Source organism: Bombina bombina, chromosome 7 (genome assembly GCF_027579735.1).
Source record: "Bombina bombina isolate aBomBom1 chromosome 7, aBomBom1.pri, whole genome shotgun sequence".
Taxonomy (NCBI): Eukaryota; Metazoa; Chordata; class Amphibia; order Anura; family Bombinatoridae; genus Bombina; species Bombina bombina.
The window spans coordinates 622,268,926-622,287,049 of record NC_069505.1 but is presented as its reverse complement, the minus strand read 5'-3'; the positions used below and the strand labels follow the sequence as shown (position 1 = coordinate 622,287,049).

At 39.2% G+C, this 18,124-nt stretch overlaps 1 protein-coding gene across 1 annotated transcript in view; it reads left to right on the top strand.

Moving 5' to 3' along the window:
• LOC128635638 (zinc finger protein OZF-like) overlaps nt 1-11,911 on the top strand; it is a 29,583-nt gene extending 17,672 nt beyond the window's left edge. Inside the window, exon 4 of the mRNA XM_053688721.1 lies at nt 10,503-11,911. Coding sequence (XP_053544696.1) covers nt 10,503-11,911 — 1,409 coding nt within the window. The remainder of the gene's footprint in view (nt 1-10,502) is intronic.
• Nucleotides 11,912-18,124: the final 6,213 nt, after the last annotated feature.

Sequence of the window (18,124 nt, the reverse complement as noted above, 5' to 3'; positions counted from 1 at the left end):
TATTTTATAATTTACTATTAAAAAAATATATAAAATATGATAAAAAAAATGGAAAAAAACACACTTTTTCAAACTTTGACCCTCAAAATCTCTTGGGCATCTACAACCACCAAAACACCCATGCTAAATAGTTTCAAAATTTTGTCCTGAGTTTGGAAATACCCAATGTTTGCATGTTTTTTGCTTTTTTTGCAAGTTATAGGGCCATAAATACAAGTAGCACTTTGCTATTTCAAAATTAGCGCTAGTTACATTGTAACACTGATATCTGTCAAGAATCCCTGAATAACCCTTCACATGTATATATTTTTTTTTAGTAGGCAACCCAAAGTATTGATCTAGGCCCATTTGGGTATATTTCATGCCACCATTTCACCTCCAAATGCGATCAAATAATAAAATCGTTAACTTTGTCACAAACTTTAGGTTTCTAACTGAAATTATTTACAAACAGCTTGTGCAATTATGGCACAAATGGTTGTAAATGCTTCTCTGGGATCCCCTTTGTTCAGAAATAGCCGACATATATGGCTTTGGCGTTGCTTTTTGGTAATTAGAAGGCTGCTAAATGCCGTTGCGCATCACACTAGTATTATGTCCAGCAGTGAAGGGGTTAATTAGGTAGATTGTAATTAATTTTATGAAGTAAGAGTAACAAAAGGGAATAAGTCCGCTCAACTAAAATAATGTAGAAATAATGCTGATCAAAATTGCTAAGATAGAGGTGCAACCTGGTAAATAAATTTACATACAAAACATATAGAGAGAAAAGGAAATGACCGGTATAAGGTAAAACCTAAAAAAGACCAGGGGTACTGCACACTTCTAAAATAAACAACCGATTATGCAAATATTGTGATTTAATAAATGCAAATAAATAAACTTAAATACATCCTAAAATATATATACACAAAAAACACACACATAAGACAACACATGGGCCCCACATACACCTTGTAATGTAACTAAGCCGGCTGGTAATAGAAAAGCGCAAGTACTGAACCAACAATTAGCAGCAAGAAAAAATGTGTAACAGCTGCAGCAAAGTTCAGGATGTCATATAGTGTCCATAACAAACGGATAGCAGGATATGATGAATGAAGGTTAGTATTGCAAAAATGCCACCGCTGCGGTTAAATCAGAGTCGCATATGGTTTTCCATGATATGTAATAGCAACTTCATGACTGGCTGTATATATAAAAAGCAGCAATCAATCTTACAATCAAAGTTAGTCAGCAAGCAGTATAACACATGGAGTATGCAGAGGTGCGATAGTTGTACTTAAAGGGACACTAAACCCTAACATTTTCTTTCATTATTCAGATAGAGAATACAAATTTAAACAACATTACAATTTACTTCTATTATTTATTTTGCTTTATTTTTTTAAATATTCTAAGTTGAAGAAAAAGCAATGCACATGGGTGAGCCAATCACCCCAGGCTTCTATGTGCAGGAACCAATCAGCAGCTACTAAGCCTATCTAGATATGCTTTTCAGCAAAGAATATCAAGATAATAAAACAAATTAGATAAAAGAAGTAAATTAAAAAGTTGTTTAAAAATGCATGCTCTTTCAAAATCATGAAGGAAAAAATGTGAATTTCATGTCCCTTTAAATCAGCAGTGCCAATTGTTATTCCATAGCGTGTGAGCATAACAACATCCAAGCAGACAACATGTACAGCAGCAATCGGTTGCGAAATGATAGTTTAAACAGCAATCAGCATTTATGAAAGTTCCTTAGTACAAATTGTTAGTAAAGTTTCTTGTGCACTTGCAATCAACAAGCAGGTATGTAGTACTATTTTCTAATTACACAACCCTGTGTGGGGTATCCACATGATTAATTGTATACATTTGCGAGGTGAGTATTATGCTCCGTCCTTAGACAGGTATTTGTTTATTTGCACTTATTAAATCACAATTTTTGCATAATCGGTTGTTCTGCATTGCTGTTTATTTTAGAAGTGTGCAGTACCCCTGGTCTTTTTTAGGTTTTACCTTATACCGGTCATTTCCTTTTCTCTCTATATATTTTTTATGTAATTAATTTTAGCTTTAGTGTAGAGATCAGTCCCCCACCTGACACATCCCACCCCCTGATCCCTCCCTTACCCCTCGCAAACAGCTCTCTTCCCTTCCCCACCCCTCAATGGTCACCCCCATCTTAAATACTGGCAGAAAGTCTGCCAGTATGAAAATAAAAGCAGAGTAACAGAGTAGCCTCTCTGCATCGGTGTATTGCACAATGCCTCATTTTTACTGACATACCAGGTACGTCCATTGTCATTAACTGACAATTTTTGCAGGACGTACCTGGTACGTCCTCTGTCATTATAGGGGTTAAAAAATAACTTTTAGTTTTCAAAAATATACAGATATGGCAAAAAGCCACCATGTAAAATGCACACAAAAAAACACTTTTCTCCAACATTGGTGTGTCCGGTCCACGGCGTCATCCTTACTTGTGGGAATATCTCTTCCCCAACAGGAAATGGCAAAGAGTCCCAGCAAAGCTGGCCATATAGTCCCTCCTAGGCTCCGCCCACCCCAGTCATTCTCTTTGCCGTTGCACAGGCAACATCTCCACGGAGATGGTTAAGAGTTTTTTGGTGTTTAAATGTAGTTTTTATTCTTCTATCAAGTGTTTGTTATTTTAAAATAGTGCTGGTATGTACTATTTACTCTGAAACAGAAAAGGATGAAGATTTCTGTTTGTGAGAGGAAGATGATTTTAGCAGACAGTAACTAAAATCGATTGCTGTTTCCACATAGGACTGTTGAGATGAAGTAACTTCAGTTGGGGGAAACAGTTAGCAGACTTTTCTGCTTAAGGTATGACTAGCCATATTTCTAACAAGACCATGTAATGCTGGAAGGCTGTCATTTCCCCTCATGGGGACCGGTAAGCCATTTTCTTAGTCAAACAAACAGAATAAAGGGCTTAATATGGGCTAAAAAACTGGTAGACATTTTTAAGGGCTAAATCGATTGCTTTATTTGGGCATTTTATTCATTTTTATGCTGACAATTCACATTTATAAACTTGGGGAACGTTTATTAAACGGCAGGCACTATGTTAGATACCTTTTCCAGTCAGGGGGCCTTCCTAGTTGTAGACTGAGCCTCATTTTCGCGCCATTACTGCGCAGTTGTTTTTGAGAGCAGGGCATGCAGATGCATGTGTGAGGATCTGAAATTTGCTGGAAAAGCTTCTAGAAGGCGTCAATTGGTATCGTATTCCCCTCTGGGCTTGGTTGGGTCTCAGCAAAGGCTATAGCTGGGACTGTATAGGGGTTAAAATTGTAAACGGCTCCGGTTCCGTTATTTTAAGGGTTAAAGCTCTGAAATTTGGTGTGCAATACTCTTAATGCTTTAAGACACTGTGGTGAAATTTTGGTAATTTTTGAACAATTCCTTCATACTTTTTCACATATTCAGTAATAAAGTGTTTTCTGTTTAAAATTTAAAGAGACAGTAACGGTTTTGTTTTAAAACGTTTTTTGTGCTTTGTTGACAAGTTTAAGCCTGTTTAACATGTCTGTGCCTTCGGATAAGCTATGTTCTATATGTATGAAAGCCAATGTGTCTCCCCATTTAAATTTATGTGATAATTGTGCCATAGCGTCCAAACAAAGTAAGGACAGTACTGCCACAGATAATGAAATTGCCCAAGATAATTCCTCAGATGAGGGGAGTAAACATGATACTACATCATCTCCTACTGTGTCTACACCAGTTTTGCCCACACAGGAGGCCCCTAGTACATCTAGTGCGCCAATGCTTATTACCATGCAACAATTAACGGCTGTAATGGATAACTCCATAGCAAATATTTTATCCAAAATGCCTACTTATCAGAGAAAGCGCGATTGCTCTGTTTTAAACACTGAAGAGCAGGAGGGCGCTGATGATAATTGTTCTGTCATACCCTCACACCAATCTGAAGGGGCCATGAGGGAGGTTTTGTCAGATGGGGAAATTTCAGACTCAGGAAAAATTTCTCAACAAGCTGAACCTGATGTTGTGACATTTAAATTTAAATTAGAACATCTCCGCGCACTGCTTAAGGAGGTGTTATCTACTCTGGATGATTGTGACAACTTGGTCATTCCAGAGAAATTATGCAAGATGGACAAGTTCCTAGAGGTTCCGGTGCACCCCGACGCTTTTCCTATACCCAAGCGGGTGGCGGACATAGTAAATAAGGAGTGGGAAAAGCCCGGCATACCTTTTGTTCCCCCCCCTATATTTAAGAAATTATTTCCTATGGTCGACCCCAGAAAGGACTTATGGCAGACAGTCCCTAAGGTCGAGGGGGCAGTTTCTACTCTAAACAAACGCACTACTATTCCTATCGAAGATAGTTGTGCTTTCAAAGATCCTATGGATAAAAAATTGGAGGGTTTGCTTAAAAAGATTTTTGTACAGCAAGGTTACCTTCTACAACCCATTTCGTGCATTGTTCCTGTCACTACAGCAGCGTGGTTCTGGTTCGAGGAACTTGAAAACTCGCTTAGTAGAGAGACTCCATATGAGGAGGTTATGGACAGAGTTCACGCACTTAAGTTGGCTAACTCTTTTATTTTAGATGCCGCTTTGCAATTAGCTAGATTAGCGGCGAAAAATTCAGGGTTTGCTATCGTGGCGCGCAGAGCGCTTTGGCTAAAGTCTTGGTCAGCGGATGTGTCATCCAAGACAAAATTGCTTAACATCCCTTTCAAAGGTAAAACTCTATTTGGACCAGAATTGAAAGAGATTATTTCAGACATCACTGGGGGAAAGGGCCACGCCCTTCCACAAGATAGGCCTTTCAAGGCCAAAAATAAGTCTAATTTTCGTTCCTTTCGCAATTTTAGGAACGGACCGGCCTCTAATTCTGCATCCTCTAAGCAAGAGGGTAATGCCTCACAACCCAAATCAGCCTGGAAACCGATGCAAGGCTGGAACAAGGGTAAGCAGGCCAAGAAGCCTGCCGCTGCTAACAAAACAGCATGAAAGAGTAGCCCCCGATCCGGGACCGGATCTAGTGGGGGGCAGACTCTCTCTCTTTGCTCAGGCTTGGGCAAGAGATGTTCAGGATCCCTGGGCGCTAGAAATAGTTTCTCAGGGTTATCTCCTGGAATTCAGGGAACTACCCCCAAGGGGAAGGTTCCACATGTCTCACTTATCCTCAAACCAAATAAAGAGACAGGCGTTCTTACATTGTGTAGAAGACCTATTAAAGATGGGAGTGATACACCCAGTTCCAATAAAGGAACAAGGAATGGGGTTTTATTCCAATCTGTTCGTAGTTCCCAAAAAAGAGGGAACTTTCAGACCAATTTTGGATTTAAAGATCCTAAACAAATTTCTCAGGGTACCATCGTTCAAGATGGAAACCATTCGAACGATTCTACCCACTATCCAGGAAAGTCAATTTATGACTACCGTGGATCTGAAGGATGCGTACCTACATATTGCTATCCACAGAGAACATCATCAGTTCCTAAGGTTCGCTTTTCTGGACAAGCATTACCAGTTTGTGGCCCTCCCATTCGGGTTAGCCACTGCTCCAAGGATTTTCACAAAGGTATTAGGGTCCCTTCTAGCGGTTCTAAGACCGAGGGGCATTGCAGTAGTACCTTACTTGGACGACATTCTAATACAAGCGTCGTCCCTGTCAAAAGCAAAGGCTCATACAGACATCGTTCTGGCCTTTCTCAGATCACACGGATGGAAGGTGAACATAGAAAAAAGTTATCTGTCTCCGTCGACAAGAGTTCCCTTCTTGGGAACAATAATAGATTCCTTAGAAATGAGGATTTTTCTGACAGAGGTCAGAAAGTCAAAACTTCTAAGCACTTGTCAAGTTCTTCATTCTGTTCCTCGTCCTTCCATAGCGCAGTGCATGGAAGTAGTAGGGTTGATGGTTGCAGCAATGGACATAGTTCCTTTTGCACGAATTCATCTAAGACCATTACAACTGTGCATGCTCAAACAGTGGAATGGGGACTATACAGACCTGTCTCCAATGATTCAAGTAGATCAGAAGACCAGAGATTCACTCCGTTGGTGGCTGACCCTGGACCTTCTGTCCCAGGGAATAAGCTTCCGCAGACCAGAGTGGGTCATTGTCACGACCGACGCCAGTCTAGTGGGCTGGGGCGCGGTCTGGGAATCCCTGAAAGCTCAGGGTCTATGGTCTCGGGAAGAGTCTCTTCTCCCGATAAACATTCTGGAACTGAGAGCGATATTCAATGCTCTCAGGGCTTGGCCTCAACTAGCAAAGGCCAGATTCATAAGGTTCCAATCAGACAACATGACGACTGTTGCGTATATCAATCATCAGGGGGGGAACAAGGAGTTCCCTGGCGATGAAAGAAGTGACCAAAATAATACAATGGGCGGAGGATCACTCCTGCCACCTGTCTGCGATCCACATCCCAGGTGTGGAAAACTGGGAGGCGGATTTTCTGAGTCGTCAGACATTCCATCCGGGGGAGTGGGAACTCCATCCGGAGATCTTTGCCCAAATAACTCAATTATGGGGCATTCCAGACATGGATCTGATGGCGTCTCGTCAGAACTTCAAGGTTCCTTGCTACGGGTCCAGATCCAGGGATCCCAAGGCGACTCTAGTAGATGCACTAGTAGCACCTTGGACCTTCAACCTAGCTTATGTATTTCCACCGTTTCCTCTCATTCCCAGGCTGGTAGCCAGGATCAATCAGGAGAGGGCCTCGGTGATCTTGATAGCTCCTGCGTGGCCACGCAGGACTTGGTATGCAGACCTGGTGAATATGTCATCGGTTCCACCATGGAAGCTACCTTTGAGACAGGACCTTCTTGTTCAGGGTCCATTCGAACATCCAAATCTGGTCTCCCTCCAGCTGACGGCTTGGAGATTGAATGCTTGATTCTATCGAAGCGTGGGTTTTCAGATTCTGTGATAGATACCCTGGTTCAGGCCAGAAAACCGGTAACTAGAAAGATTTACCATAAAATATGGAAAATATATATCTGTTGGTGTGAATCCAAAGGATTCCCATGGAATAAGATAAAAATTCCTAAGATTCTCTCCTTTCTACAAGAAGGTTTGGAGAAAGGATTATCTGCAAGTTCTCTAAAGGGACAGATCTCTGCTTTATCTGTCTTACTACACAAAAGACTGGCAGCTGTGCCAGATGTTCAAGCTTTTGTTCAGGCCCTGGTTAGGATCAAGCCTGTTTACAGACCTTTGACTCCTCCCTGGAGTCTAAATCTAGTTCTTTCAGTTCTTCAAGGGGTTCCGTTTGAACCTTTACATTCCATAGATATTAAGTTATTATCTTGGAAAGTTTTGTTTTTGGTTGCAATTTCTTCTGCTAGAAGAGTTTCAGAGTTATCTGCTCTGCAGTGTTCTCCGCCCTATCTGGTGTTCCATGCAGATAAGGTGGTTTTGCGTACTAAGCCTGGTTTTCTTCCTAAGGTTGTTTCTAACAAAAATATTAACCAGGAGATAGTTGTACCTTCTTTATGTCCGAATCCAGTTTCAAAGAAGGAACGTTTGTTACACAATTTGGACGTAGTCCGTGCTCTAAAATTCTATTTAGAGGCTACAAAAGATTTCAGACAAACATCTTCCTTGTTTGTTGTTTATTCTGGTAAAAGGAGAGGTCAAAAAGCGACTTCTACCTCTCTTTCCTTTTGGCTTAAAAGCATCATCCGATTGGCTTATGAGACTGCCGGACGGCAGCCTCCTGAAAGAATCACAGCTCACTCCACTAGGGCTGTGGCTTCCACATGGGCCTTCAAGAACGAGGCTTCTGTTGACCAGATATGTAAGGCAGCGACTTGGTCTTCACTGCACACTTTTGCCAAATTTTACAAATTTGATACTTTTGCTTCTTCGGAGGCTATTTTTGGGAGAAAGGTTTTGCAAGCTGTGGTGCCTTCCGTTTAGGTAACCTGATTTGCTCCCTCCCTTCATCCGTGTCCTAAAGCTTTGGTATTGGTTCCCACAAGTAAGGATGACGCCGTGGACCGGACACACCAATGTTGGAGAAAACAGAATTTATGCTTACCTGATAAATTACTTTCTCCAATGGTGTGTCCGGTCCACGGCCCGCCCTGGTTTTTTTAATCAGGTCTGATGAATTATTTTCTCTAACTACAGTCACCACGGTACCATATGGTTTCTCCTATATATATTTCCTCCTGTCCGTCGGTCGAATGACTGGGGTGGGCGGAGCCTAGGAGGGACTATATGGCCAGCTTTGCTGGGACTCTTTGCCATTTCCTGTTGGGGAAGAGATATTCCCACAAGTAAGGATGACGCCGTGGACCGGACACACCGTTGGAGAAAGTAATTTATCAGGTAAGCATAAATTCTGTTTTCTATGGTGTATAGCATGGGAGCCATTATTTTCTTTAAACACACCGTACTGTATGGGTCTACAAACTGCACACTCTGTATTATGTTATAAAAAGTCAAAGAGAGAGAACAGCACTCCATGAGATAGAACAGAAGCTGGAATAACTTCCATGCATGTTCATTTTTATTGAATTCCTCAGGGTGCCAGTTCTTTTTGCACACTACGCCCCTTCACAGAGAAAAAATATCCTGAAGCATATCAGTCTGACCCTGCCCAATGACAGTCCAGCGCCGAAATACCAGGCAATTCTTCTCTGAACAAGGGAAGCAACAACCCCAGACGATCGTTTCGGCCTCCTATGGGCCTCGTCAGTGAGGTGCAGTTGTATCTCTCTAAGGGCAAGTGTGCATGGAGTCCACGTCTGGTTTCCCCATTACTCTTAGGGTGACCCAAGAATAATTTGCATATTCTTGGGTCACCCTAAGAGTAATGGGGAAACCAGACGTGGACTCCATGCACACTTGCCCTTAGAGAGATACAACTGCACCTCACTGACGAGGCCCATAGGAGGCCGAAACGATCGTCTGGTGTTGTTGCTTCCCTTGTTCAGAGAAGAATTGCCTGGTATTTCGGAGCTGGACTGTCATTGGGCAGGGTCACACTGATATGCTTCAGGATATTTTTTCTCTGTGAAGGGGCGTAGTGTGCAAAAAGAACTGGCACCCTGAGGAATTCAATAAAAATGAACATGCATGGAAGTTATTCCAGCTTCTGTTCTATCTCATGGAGTGCTGTTCTCTCTCTTTGACTTTTTATGTATTATGTTATAACTTTATGTAAAAAGTAGGAATACAATATATAACCATAACACTTACCTATAGTTTAAAACAAAATGAAAATAAATTCATTTTTACGCTTTATAATCCAGCGCATTACCCATACGGCACAGCCAGTGTACCAGCTAATAGCGGCATACACATGTGTTTGCCAATCCACCAGCCACGTCATGCTCAGTCACAGCAGTGTGGTGATTAGTAGCTACACAGATATGCCTCTTGTCACTTGCACACCCAGTGGGCAAGATTACAAGTGGTACGCTATATATTTTTTTCGCTTGTGCACAAACAACACTGAAAGTAAACTTTTACTGAGGACGGGTTGGAGCTCATATTATAAGTTGAAGGTAAATTGTTTGTGCGCGAGCAAAATCCAATGAGCGATAACAGCTGGAATTATTGCGACTGCGTTAACTTGTCCCCATCGACATTAATGGAGCGCACTGTTACAAAACCCCCCAAAACGAACACTTATAACTTAAGCACTAATCCGGCACCGCATTAGACCAACAGCGCTAAAGCCGAAGGTAGTTGTGAATATTTTACATTCCAATGTTCTTCGCGTAGCAGAAAATTTCCTTTTTATTTTTAAATATATATTTCTATATATATTATTTTTATGTAAAATATATATATATCTATACTTATACATCTATATGAATATATATACAGGTACAGGTATAGATATAGACATAAAATACAAAGAACATTTCCTCCAATGTGAAGAACATTGGAATATAAAATATACATACATTAAACACATTTTTAAAATATTTAAAATTGATTTTTCATGCTTTAAGGTAATTGAGTGGAAAGGGCTCCAAAGTGTGTATATATATGTGTTTATATGTTTAGGTACTTGTAGTAAGTAAGCAAGTTAGCACAGTCCCAATATTGCTTATCTCGGCTCGTGCCAACGATAGCACACCCCTTGTAATCTAGCCCAATGTGCTCAGCTAGCTCACAGTAGTGCATTGCTGCTCCTGAGTCTACTCTTCAACAAAGATGCAAAAAGAGCAATGCAAATTTGATAATAGTAGAAGTAAATTGGAAAATTTGTTTGCAATATCTATATGAATCATAAAAGTTTATTATAGACTTTACTGTCTCTTTAATTTAAGGATTAACATTTTAAAATTGTTCTTAGATTATATTCTTCAATCACCATAACTGGTCTCTTCCTGGAGCAGCAGATTGTTCTAGAAAACTCCTCTCTTTAGCTTTATAATATTTTCCAATTTGCTCCCTTCACTCTTATTTAATCATATTTACAAAGCTCTGACCAGCAGATACGTTTTACTCATATTCTTCCATCTCTCTCTAACAGATGGGTCTGTGACCAGGAACATCACTGATAAACATATGAGCTGTAGTTCCACCGATTGTGGAATAAAGGGAACTGTTCATGGTCATTATTGTGTGCGACTGAATCATATTAGAAGAGACACCAGAAGCAAAAATCTGATGCAGTCAGAGAAACCAATGGATAAGCACTCAAAGTATCATGAACATCTCACAACAGGATATGCAGAGAACGGGCTACATGGTTCTAGGCAAGGAAGTCCTGAAGAAGATACAAACGATAACGATTTGCCAGGACCAATGGATAAAAAAATAAATAACAAATCTGTTACTATCGATCCAAAGAAACATTACTGCTGCTTAGAATGTAAAAAATTATTCAAGTCTGAATTGGCCTTGTCCAGACACGAGTCACTTCACACAGGCGTAACGTCATTTCAGTGCGAGGAGTGTGGGAAATATTTTTTCAGTAGCTCACATCTTGCCAAACACCAGAGGTACCACAGAGGTGAAAAACAATTCAAATGTTTGGATTGTGGTAAAGGCTTTGTCACCAATCGAAATCTGGTTCGGCACCAACAAATACACACAGGGGAGAAAATATTTGAATGCATTGAATGTGGGAAACGTTTTGGCCAGAAAGAAACCCTCTTCAGACATCAAAGAATCCACACAGGAGAAAATACAATTATTTGTTCAGTCTGCAGGAAATGTTTTGTTAGTAATTCGCATCTTGTACGACATCAAATGTGTCACACAGGGGAAAAACCATTTGAGTGTATCGAATGTGGTAAACGTTTTGTACACTCCTCACACCTTGTTGTACACCAGAGAATTCACACAGGAGAGAAACCATTTTCTTGCTCCAAATGCGTAAAACGTTTTGCAAGTAAATCTGAACTTTCTAGACATCAGTCCTGTCATACTAGGGAAAATCCATTTGTGTGTGCGGATTGTGGTAAATGTTTTGCCAGCAAATCAGTTCTTGTTAGACATCAGACGTGTCATCCAGGGGAAAAACCATTTACATGTTCAGACTGTGGGAAATATTTCAGCTTGAAAGAAGATCTTGTTAAACATAAAAAAATGCACTCTAGAGAAAAAAAATATGATTGTCCAGACTGTGGAAAGCATTTTTTTCGGAGCTCTAATTTTGTTGCACATCGCAGGGTTCACACAGGTGAAAAACCGTTTGAATGTTTTGATTGCGGGAAATGTTTCAATCAGAAGTCAAATCTGGTTACACACCGAAGGGTTCACACGGGCGATAAACCGTATGTCTGTTCTGAATGCGGTAAAGGTTTCAACCGAAGCTCGACACTCATTGTCCATCTGAGAATACACACAGGAGAGAAACCGTTTGTGTGCTCGTACTGTGACAGAGGATTTAGAAATAAGTCAAAACTTGTTGTTCACATGAAAACTCATAAATAAGCCACACTTTATTCTAGAAATATATATATATATATATATTTTATTATTTGTTTCCTTTATCTTTGTCCATTAATTAATAATTAGTTTTCCTTCACCATTTATATATTGCTGGGACCCCAAAATAGTTTTGTTTATTTTCCAAAATTTTCTAAATACAATTTAAAGGGATACTAAACCCAATTTTTTTTCTTTAATGATTTAGATAGAGCAGCAATAATAAGCAACTTTCTAATTTACTCCTATTATCAATTTTTCTTCATTCTCTTGCTATCTTTATTTAAAAAGCAGTAATTTAAAGCTTAGGAGCCGACCCATTTTTGGTTCAGAACCTGGGTTACGCTTGCTAATTGGTGGCTAAATGTAGCCAACAATAAGCAAGCGCTATATTGGGTGCTGATCCTAAAATGGGCCGGCTCCTAAGCTTTATATTCCTGCTTTTTAAATTAAGATACCAAGACAATGAAGAAAAAATTATATTAGGAGTAAATGAGAAAGTTGCTTAAAATGGCTGCTCTATATGAATCATTAAAGAAAACAATTGGGTTTAGTATCCCTTTAAGATTTATTTTCCTCTTGTTTAACAAAACATTCCACAATATACCAACTTGTAATGCAGAATATACAATCTAACGCATTTTGCTTATTTTTATGTTCGATGATGTGAATCAGAGATCATATTTTCATTGGCTTAGGAAAAAGTGTGATCTCAATAAAGTTTTTAAGTCTTGAAAAAATGGTTAGAACTTCTCTTATTGCTTGTGAATCTCCATGATGGTTGCTGAGATCTTGTATATTGTATGTATTGTACAGTCTCCTCTATGAAGAGCTATCCATGGTGATCATTTTCCATATAGTGTTCTATGGGGTTACTATTTTGTAAAACAGTTTATAGTAAAAGATGACTACGTTTGGGGTTTTATTTCTGTTTCTTGTGTGTATTTAGATGTATATTTGTTTTTGTGTATTTTATACTATCACAAGGGACGTGCTGTAGGAACTTAGTTTGCAGATACTGGGAACCATATTTGTAGGAACCCACTGGCTCGTCAAGAGAAGATTCCATTGCAGTTTCTGATTCCGTTTATTAAAGGGGTATAAAACCCATTCCTTTAATGTTTTAGACACAACATACAGTTTCAGACACAACATACAGTTTCAGACACAACATACAGTTTCAGACACAACATACAGTTTCAGACACAACATACAGTTTCAGGCACAACATACAGTTTCAGGCACAACATATAGTTTCAGGCACAACATATAGTTTCAGGCACAACATATAGTTTCAGGCACAACATATAGTTTCAGGCACAACATATAGTTTCAGGCACAACATATAGTTTCAGGCACAACATATAGTTTCAGGCACAACATACACTTTCAGGCACAACATACACTTTCAGGCACAACATACACTTTCAGGCACAACATACACTTTCAGGCACAACATACACTTTCAGGCACAACATACACTTTCAGGCACAACATACACTTTCAGACAACTTTCCAATTAACTTCTATTATAAAATGTGCTTGACTTATCCTTTGTTGAATGAGCAGCAGTACACTACTGGGAGCTAGCTGAACACATCTGGTAATCCAGTAATGAGGGGATATATGTGCAGCCACCAATCAGCAGCTAGCTATCATTAGTAAATTTCTGCTTCTGAGTCTATGAACTAATTATGCTGTTCAACAAAGGATACCAAGTGAATGAAGCAAATTAGATAATAGAAGTAACTTGTAAAGTTATTTAAAAGGATATGTTTTACTGTCCCTTTAAATTGGATTTGTCAGGATAAATAACCATGCACTTTAGTGATTATGGATGGTTAGAATATGCCTAGCGGGGAACAATCCGAATAATAAATGAAAAAAGTAATAAAGGTTAAACTTGACTGGATATTCAGATCCCCCCCCCAGCGTCTGATACACCCCCCCTAAAATCAGACGCCTACCTCGCTCCTTGATTGGCGATCATTATCCTCTTGTAGTCAGATTGAAGATCTGAGCCTGGTCGGCCTTCCCATATATAAATCCTAATTAGTTAAAGGGACACTGAACCCATTTTTTTTTCTTTCGTGATTCAGATAGAGCATGAAAATTTAAGCAACTTTCTAATTTTCTCCTATTATCAATTTTTCTTCGTTCTTTTGGTATCTTTATTTAAAAAGCAGGAATGTAAGCTTAGGAGTCGGCCCATTTTAGGTTCAGCACCTGGGTAGTGCTTAATGATTGGTGGCTAAATGTATCCAAACAATCAGCAAGCGCTATCCAGGGTGCTGGACCTAAAATGGGCTGGCTCCTAAGCTTACATTCCTGGTTTTTAAATAAAGATACCAAGAGAATGAAGAAAAAATGATAATAGGAGTAAATTAGAGCATGAAAATTTAAACAACTTTCTATCTGAATCGTGAAAGAAAAAATTTGGGTTCAGTATCCCTTTAAAGGGACAGTGCATTGTGATGTTCCTCCCTTTTAATGCGTTATTTTGCCTGCGAGGGTAAACAAATACTAAACCATTTGAAGATATTTACCATGTTTAGATGTCACTTTTTCATACGTATGACAGAATTACTTTTGAGAACAGAGCCCTTTTTATGTTTGTTTTTGAGGTGATTGTGTTAGTGCTGGGGAATTCATGTGGTTATCTCGGTCTGGCATTAAAGGGACGTTAAACTACACTAACGGTTACTACTCACTGTGCAAGTATTTTCTCCTGCAGCTGCCGTTGAGGTTTTCCTGTAATTTTAACCCTTTACAAGTATTAGTGACGCTCTGCATCTTCACACTGCACGCCGCCATCTTGGTGTTTATATTTGTTATGTAATTTATTAAAGGGACAGTCAATACCAGAATTTTTGTTGTTTTAAAAGATAGATAATCCCTTAATGACCAATTCCCCAGTTTTGCATAAACAACACAGTTATAATTATACACATTTTACCTCTGTAATTACCTTGTATCTAAGCCTCTGCAGACTGCCCCCTTATTTCAGTTCTTTTGACAGACTTGCATTTTAGCCAATCAGACCTGTCTCCATGGTAAATTCACGTGCATGAGCTCAATGTTATCTATATGAAACACGTGAACTAATGCCCTCTAGTGGTGAAAAACTGTCAAAATGCATTTAGATTAGAGGCGGCCTTCAAGGTCTAAGAAATTAGCATAGGAACCTCCTAGGTTTAGCTTTCAACTTAGAATACCAAGAGAACAAAGCAAAATTGGTGATAAAAGTAAATTGGAAAGTTGTTTAAAATGACTTACCCTATTTGAAACATGAGAAAAAATTTTGGACTTGACCTTGTAACTGTGCAGAAAAACCTGAAATAATGTAACACTTCTGCTCTCTATGTGAGAGAAACTGAGGTGCAAATTACAGCCATGAAAAAGCAGATCTGTGAAAGTAAAGTGGTTTCTGGTGTTTAGGTATTAATTGCAGTGGAGGGAATTGATTAAAGGGACAGTCTACCCAAAAACTTTCTCTCCTTTAATTTGTTTCCAGTGATCCATTTTACCTACTGGAGGGTATTAAATTGTTTAGAAATATCTCCTTAGCCTTTATATTTATATTTGAAATAGCTGATTTAGCCTGCAGTATCCCCACCTATACCGAAAGTTTCTATACCAAGGTATAGGCAATTAAAGGGACAGTTCCCCCAAAAAATCTCCCATTTAAATTGTTCCCAAGTATCAATTTTACCTGCTGGAGTGTATTACATTGTTTACAAGAAGCTCCTTTACCCCTATTTTGGCCTTTAAAATAGCTGATTTAGCTTGTGGTTTCCCAACCTATACTGAAAGTTTTGATATTGGAGTCTCAGCTATTGAATAGCCTATGTAAACACAGCCAGCATAAGAAATTACACTCCCAGTGGGGTGCAGGATAGTTAAGTAATAACGTGATACTTTTCCATTGTTCTCTCTATGTATTGAGCTTTGGTGTTCCAGCGAAATATAAGATAAGGAAGCAAGTGTGTGTACACAAAGTGATAGCATAATGAGATCTGATATTACCTGAAGCTCATCTCATTGTAATAGGCTGTGGTTTAAAAGGACAACACCAGCTACTTCATATAAATGCAATTTCTCCTACATTTTATACTCTGCAGCTGGTATAACAAGTCATTGAAAATACATTCATATAAAAACACATTTACAGTGTATTGTCCCTTTAAGTAACCATGTGAATACAGCCAGCAGAATAAATTACACTCACAGTGGGAGGTAGGAGAGATAAGTCATAAAATCTTTATTTTAATTTTTTCTAGTACTGTACAAGTATTTTATAGAGACAGAGATAAGAAAGGAAAACATTTGAGTAATGAGATCTGATCTGTCAGCAAGTCAAGCCTATTTTGATGGACTGTGGTTTCAAAGAGCAAATCCAGCTATTTATTTTGCAAAAAGAAGCATAAATGAGCCATTTCTTATACATTTTATATGCTGCAGCAACAAGTCATGGGGAACATATTCACTGTAAAATTGTTTTTCACTGAACTGTCCCTTTAAGGGGACAGTAAACACCTTGTAATTACACTTCTGTTGTCTTGTTATAGAATAATAGCCAAATCTATTTAAAAACAAAAAGAAATTAGCATCCTATTTTCTGCAATTGCAGTCGGCCACTGTCATTATCTTTGTATAAAATGTGTTGTTCTGCAGTTGTTATCTTCTGAAGCCAAATACAGATATGTAGCAGAGTTAGTTTGCAGGGTGCATTTCCAGCTGTAAAAAATAGAAAACCCACATTTTCCTGAGCTAAAGTTACATGAAAAGGGGGCAAAATAAATAATGACTGTATATTACAAGGTTGTTTTACTACACATAACTTAATATGTGTGGGTCTATGTGTGTGTGTGTGTGGGGGGGGGGGTCTGTGTCTGTGTGTGTGGGGGGGTCTGTGTTTGGGGTGTGTGTGTATGTGGGTCTGTAAGTGTGTGTGGGGGGTCTGTGTGTGTGTGTGTTTTGGTCTGTAAGTGGGTGTGGGTCTGTGTGTGTGTGTGTGTGTGGGGGGGTTCTGTGTGTGTATGGGGCTCTGTGTGTGTTTGTATGTGTGTGTGTGTGTGTGTAAGGGTCTGGAATGTGTGTGGGGGGGTCTGTGTGTGTATGGTGGTGTGTTTGTGTAAGGGTCTGGGATGTGTGTGTGTGTAGGGGGGGGGGTTCGGGTTGGTGAGGATCTGGGTGTGTAATGATTAGATATATGTATATAGTTAAATTTTGTTTCAAATTTTGGAAGCGCCCCCCATGGGAGAAGAAAACGTGACCAGTGGCCCCAAGGTGACGTGAGTTTGAGACCCCAACCTTAAAGGGACATGAATCCCAACTTTTTTTTTCTTCATGATTCAGACAGAACATACAATTTTAAACAACTTTTCAATTTACTTCTAATATGTAATTGGCTTCATTCTCTTTTAATCCTTTGTTGAAGAAGCAGCAATACACTACTGGGAGCTAGCTTAAAGCCAACAACAGGAGGCATATATATACAGCCACCAATTGGCAGCTTCTGAGCCTTCCTAGGTATATTTTTGAAATCATAAAATAAAAAAAATGTGTTTCCTGTTCCTTTAATAATAACAACTTTAAATAGTTTTATTTTAAGAGACAGTCTAGGAAAAATTACACTTTCATGATTCAGGTAGTCAGTGTGTGTGTCTCAGTGTGTGTACATAAGTGTATTGTGTCAGTGTGTGTGTCTATCAGTGTGTGTACATAAGTGTATTGTGTCAGTGTGTGTGTCTATCCGTGTGTGTGTACATAAGTGTATTGTGTCAGTGTGTGTGTGTCTATCAGTGTGTGTACATAAGTGTATTGTGTCAGTGTGTGTGTGTCTATCAGTGTGTGTACATAAGTGTATTGTGTCAGTGTGTGTCTATCCGTGTGTGTACATAAGTGTATTGTCAATGTGTGTGTACATAAGTGTATTGTGTCAGTGTGTGTGTACATAAGTGTATTGTCAGTGTGTGTCTATCAGTGTGTGTACATAAGTGTATTGTCAGTGTGTGTGTGTGTACATAAGTGTATTGTCAGTGTGTGTGTCTATCAGTGTGTGTACCTAAGTGTATTGTGTCAGTGTGTGTGTACATAAGTGTATTGTCAGTGTGTATTGTCAGTGTGTGTGTACATAAGTGTATTGTCAGTGTGTGTGTACATAAGTGTATTGTGTCAGTGTGTGTGTGTACATAAGTGTATTGTGTCAGTGTGTGT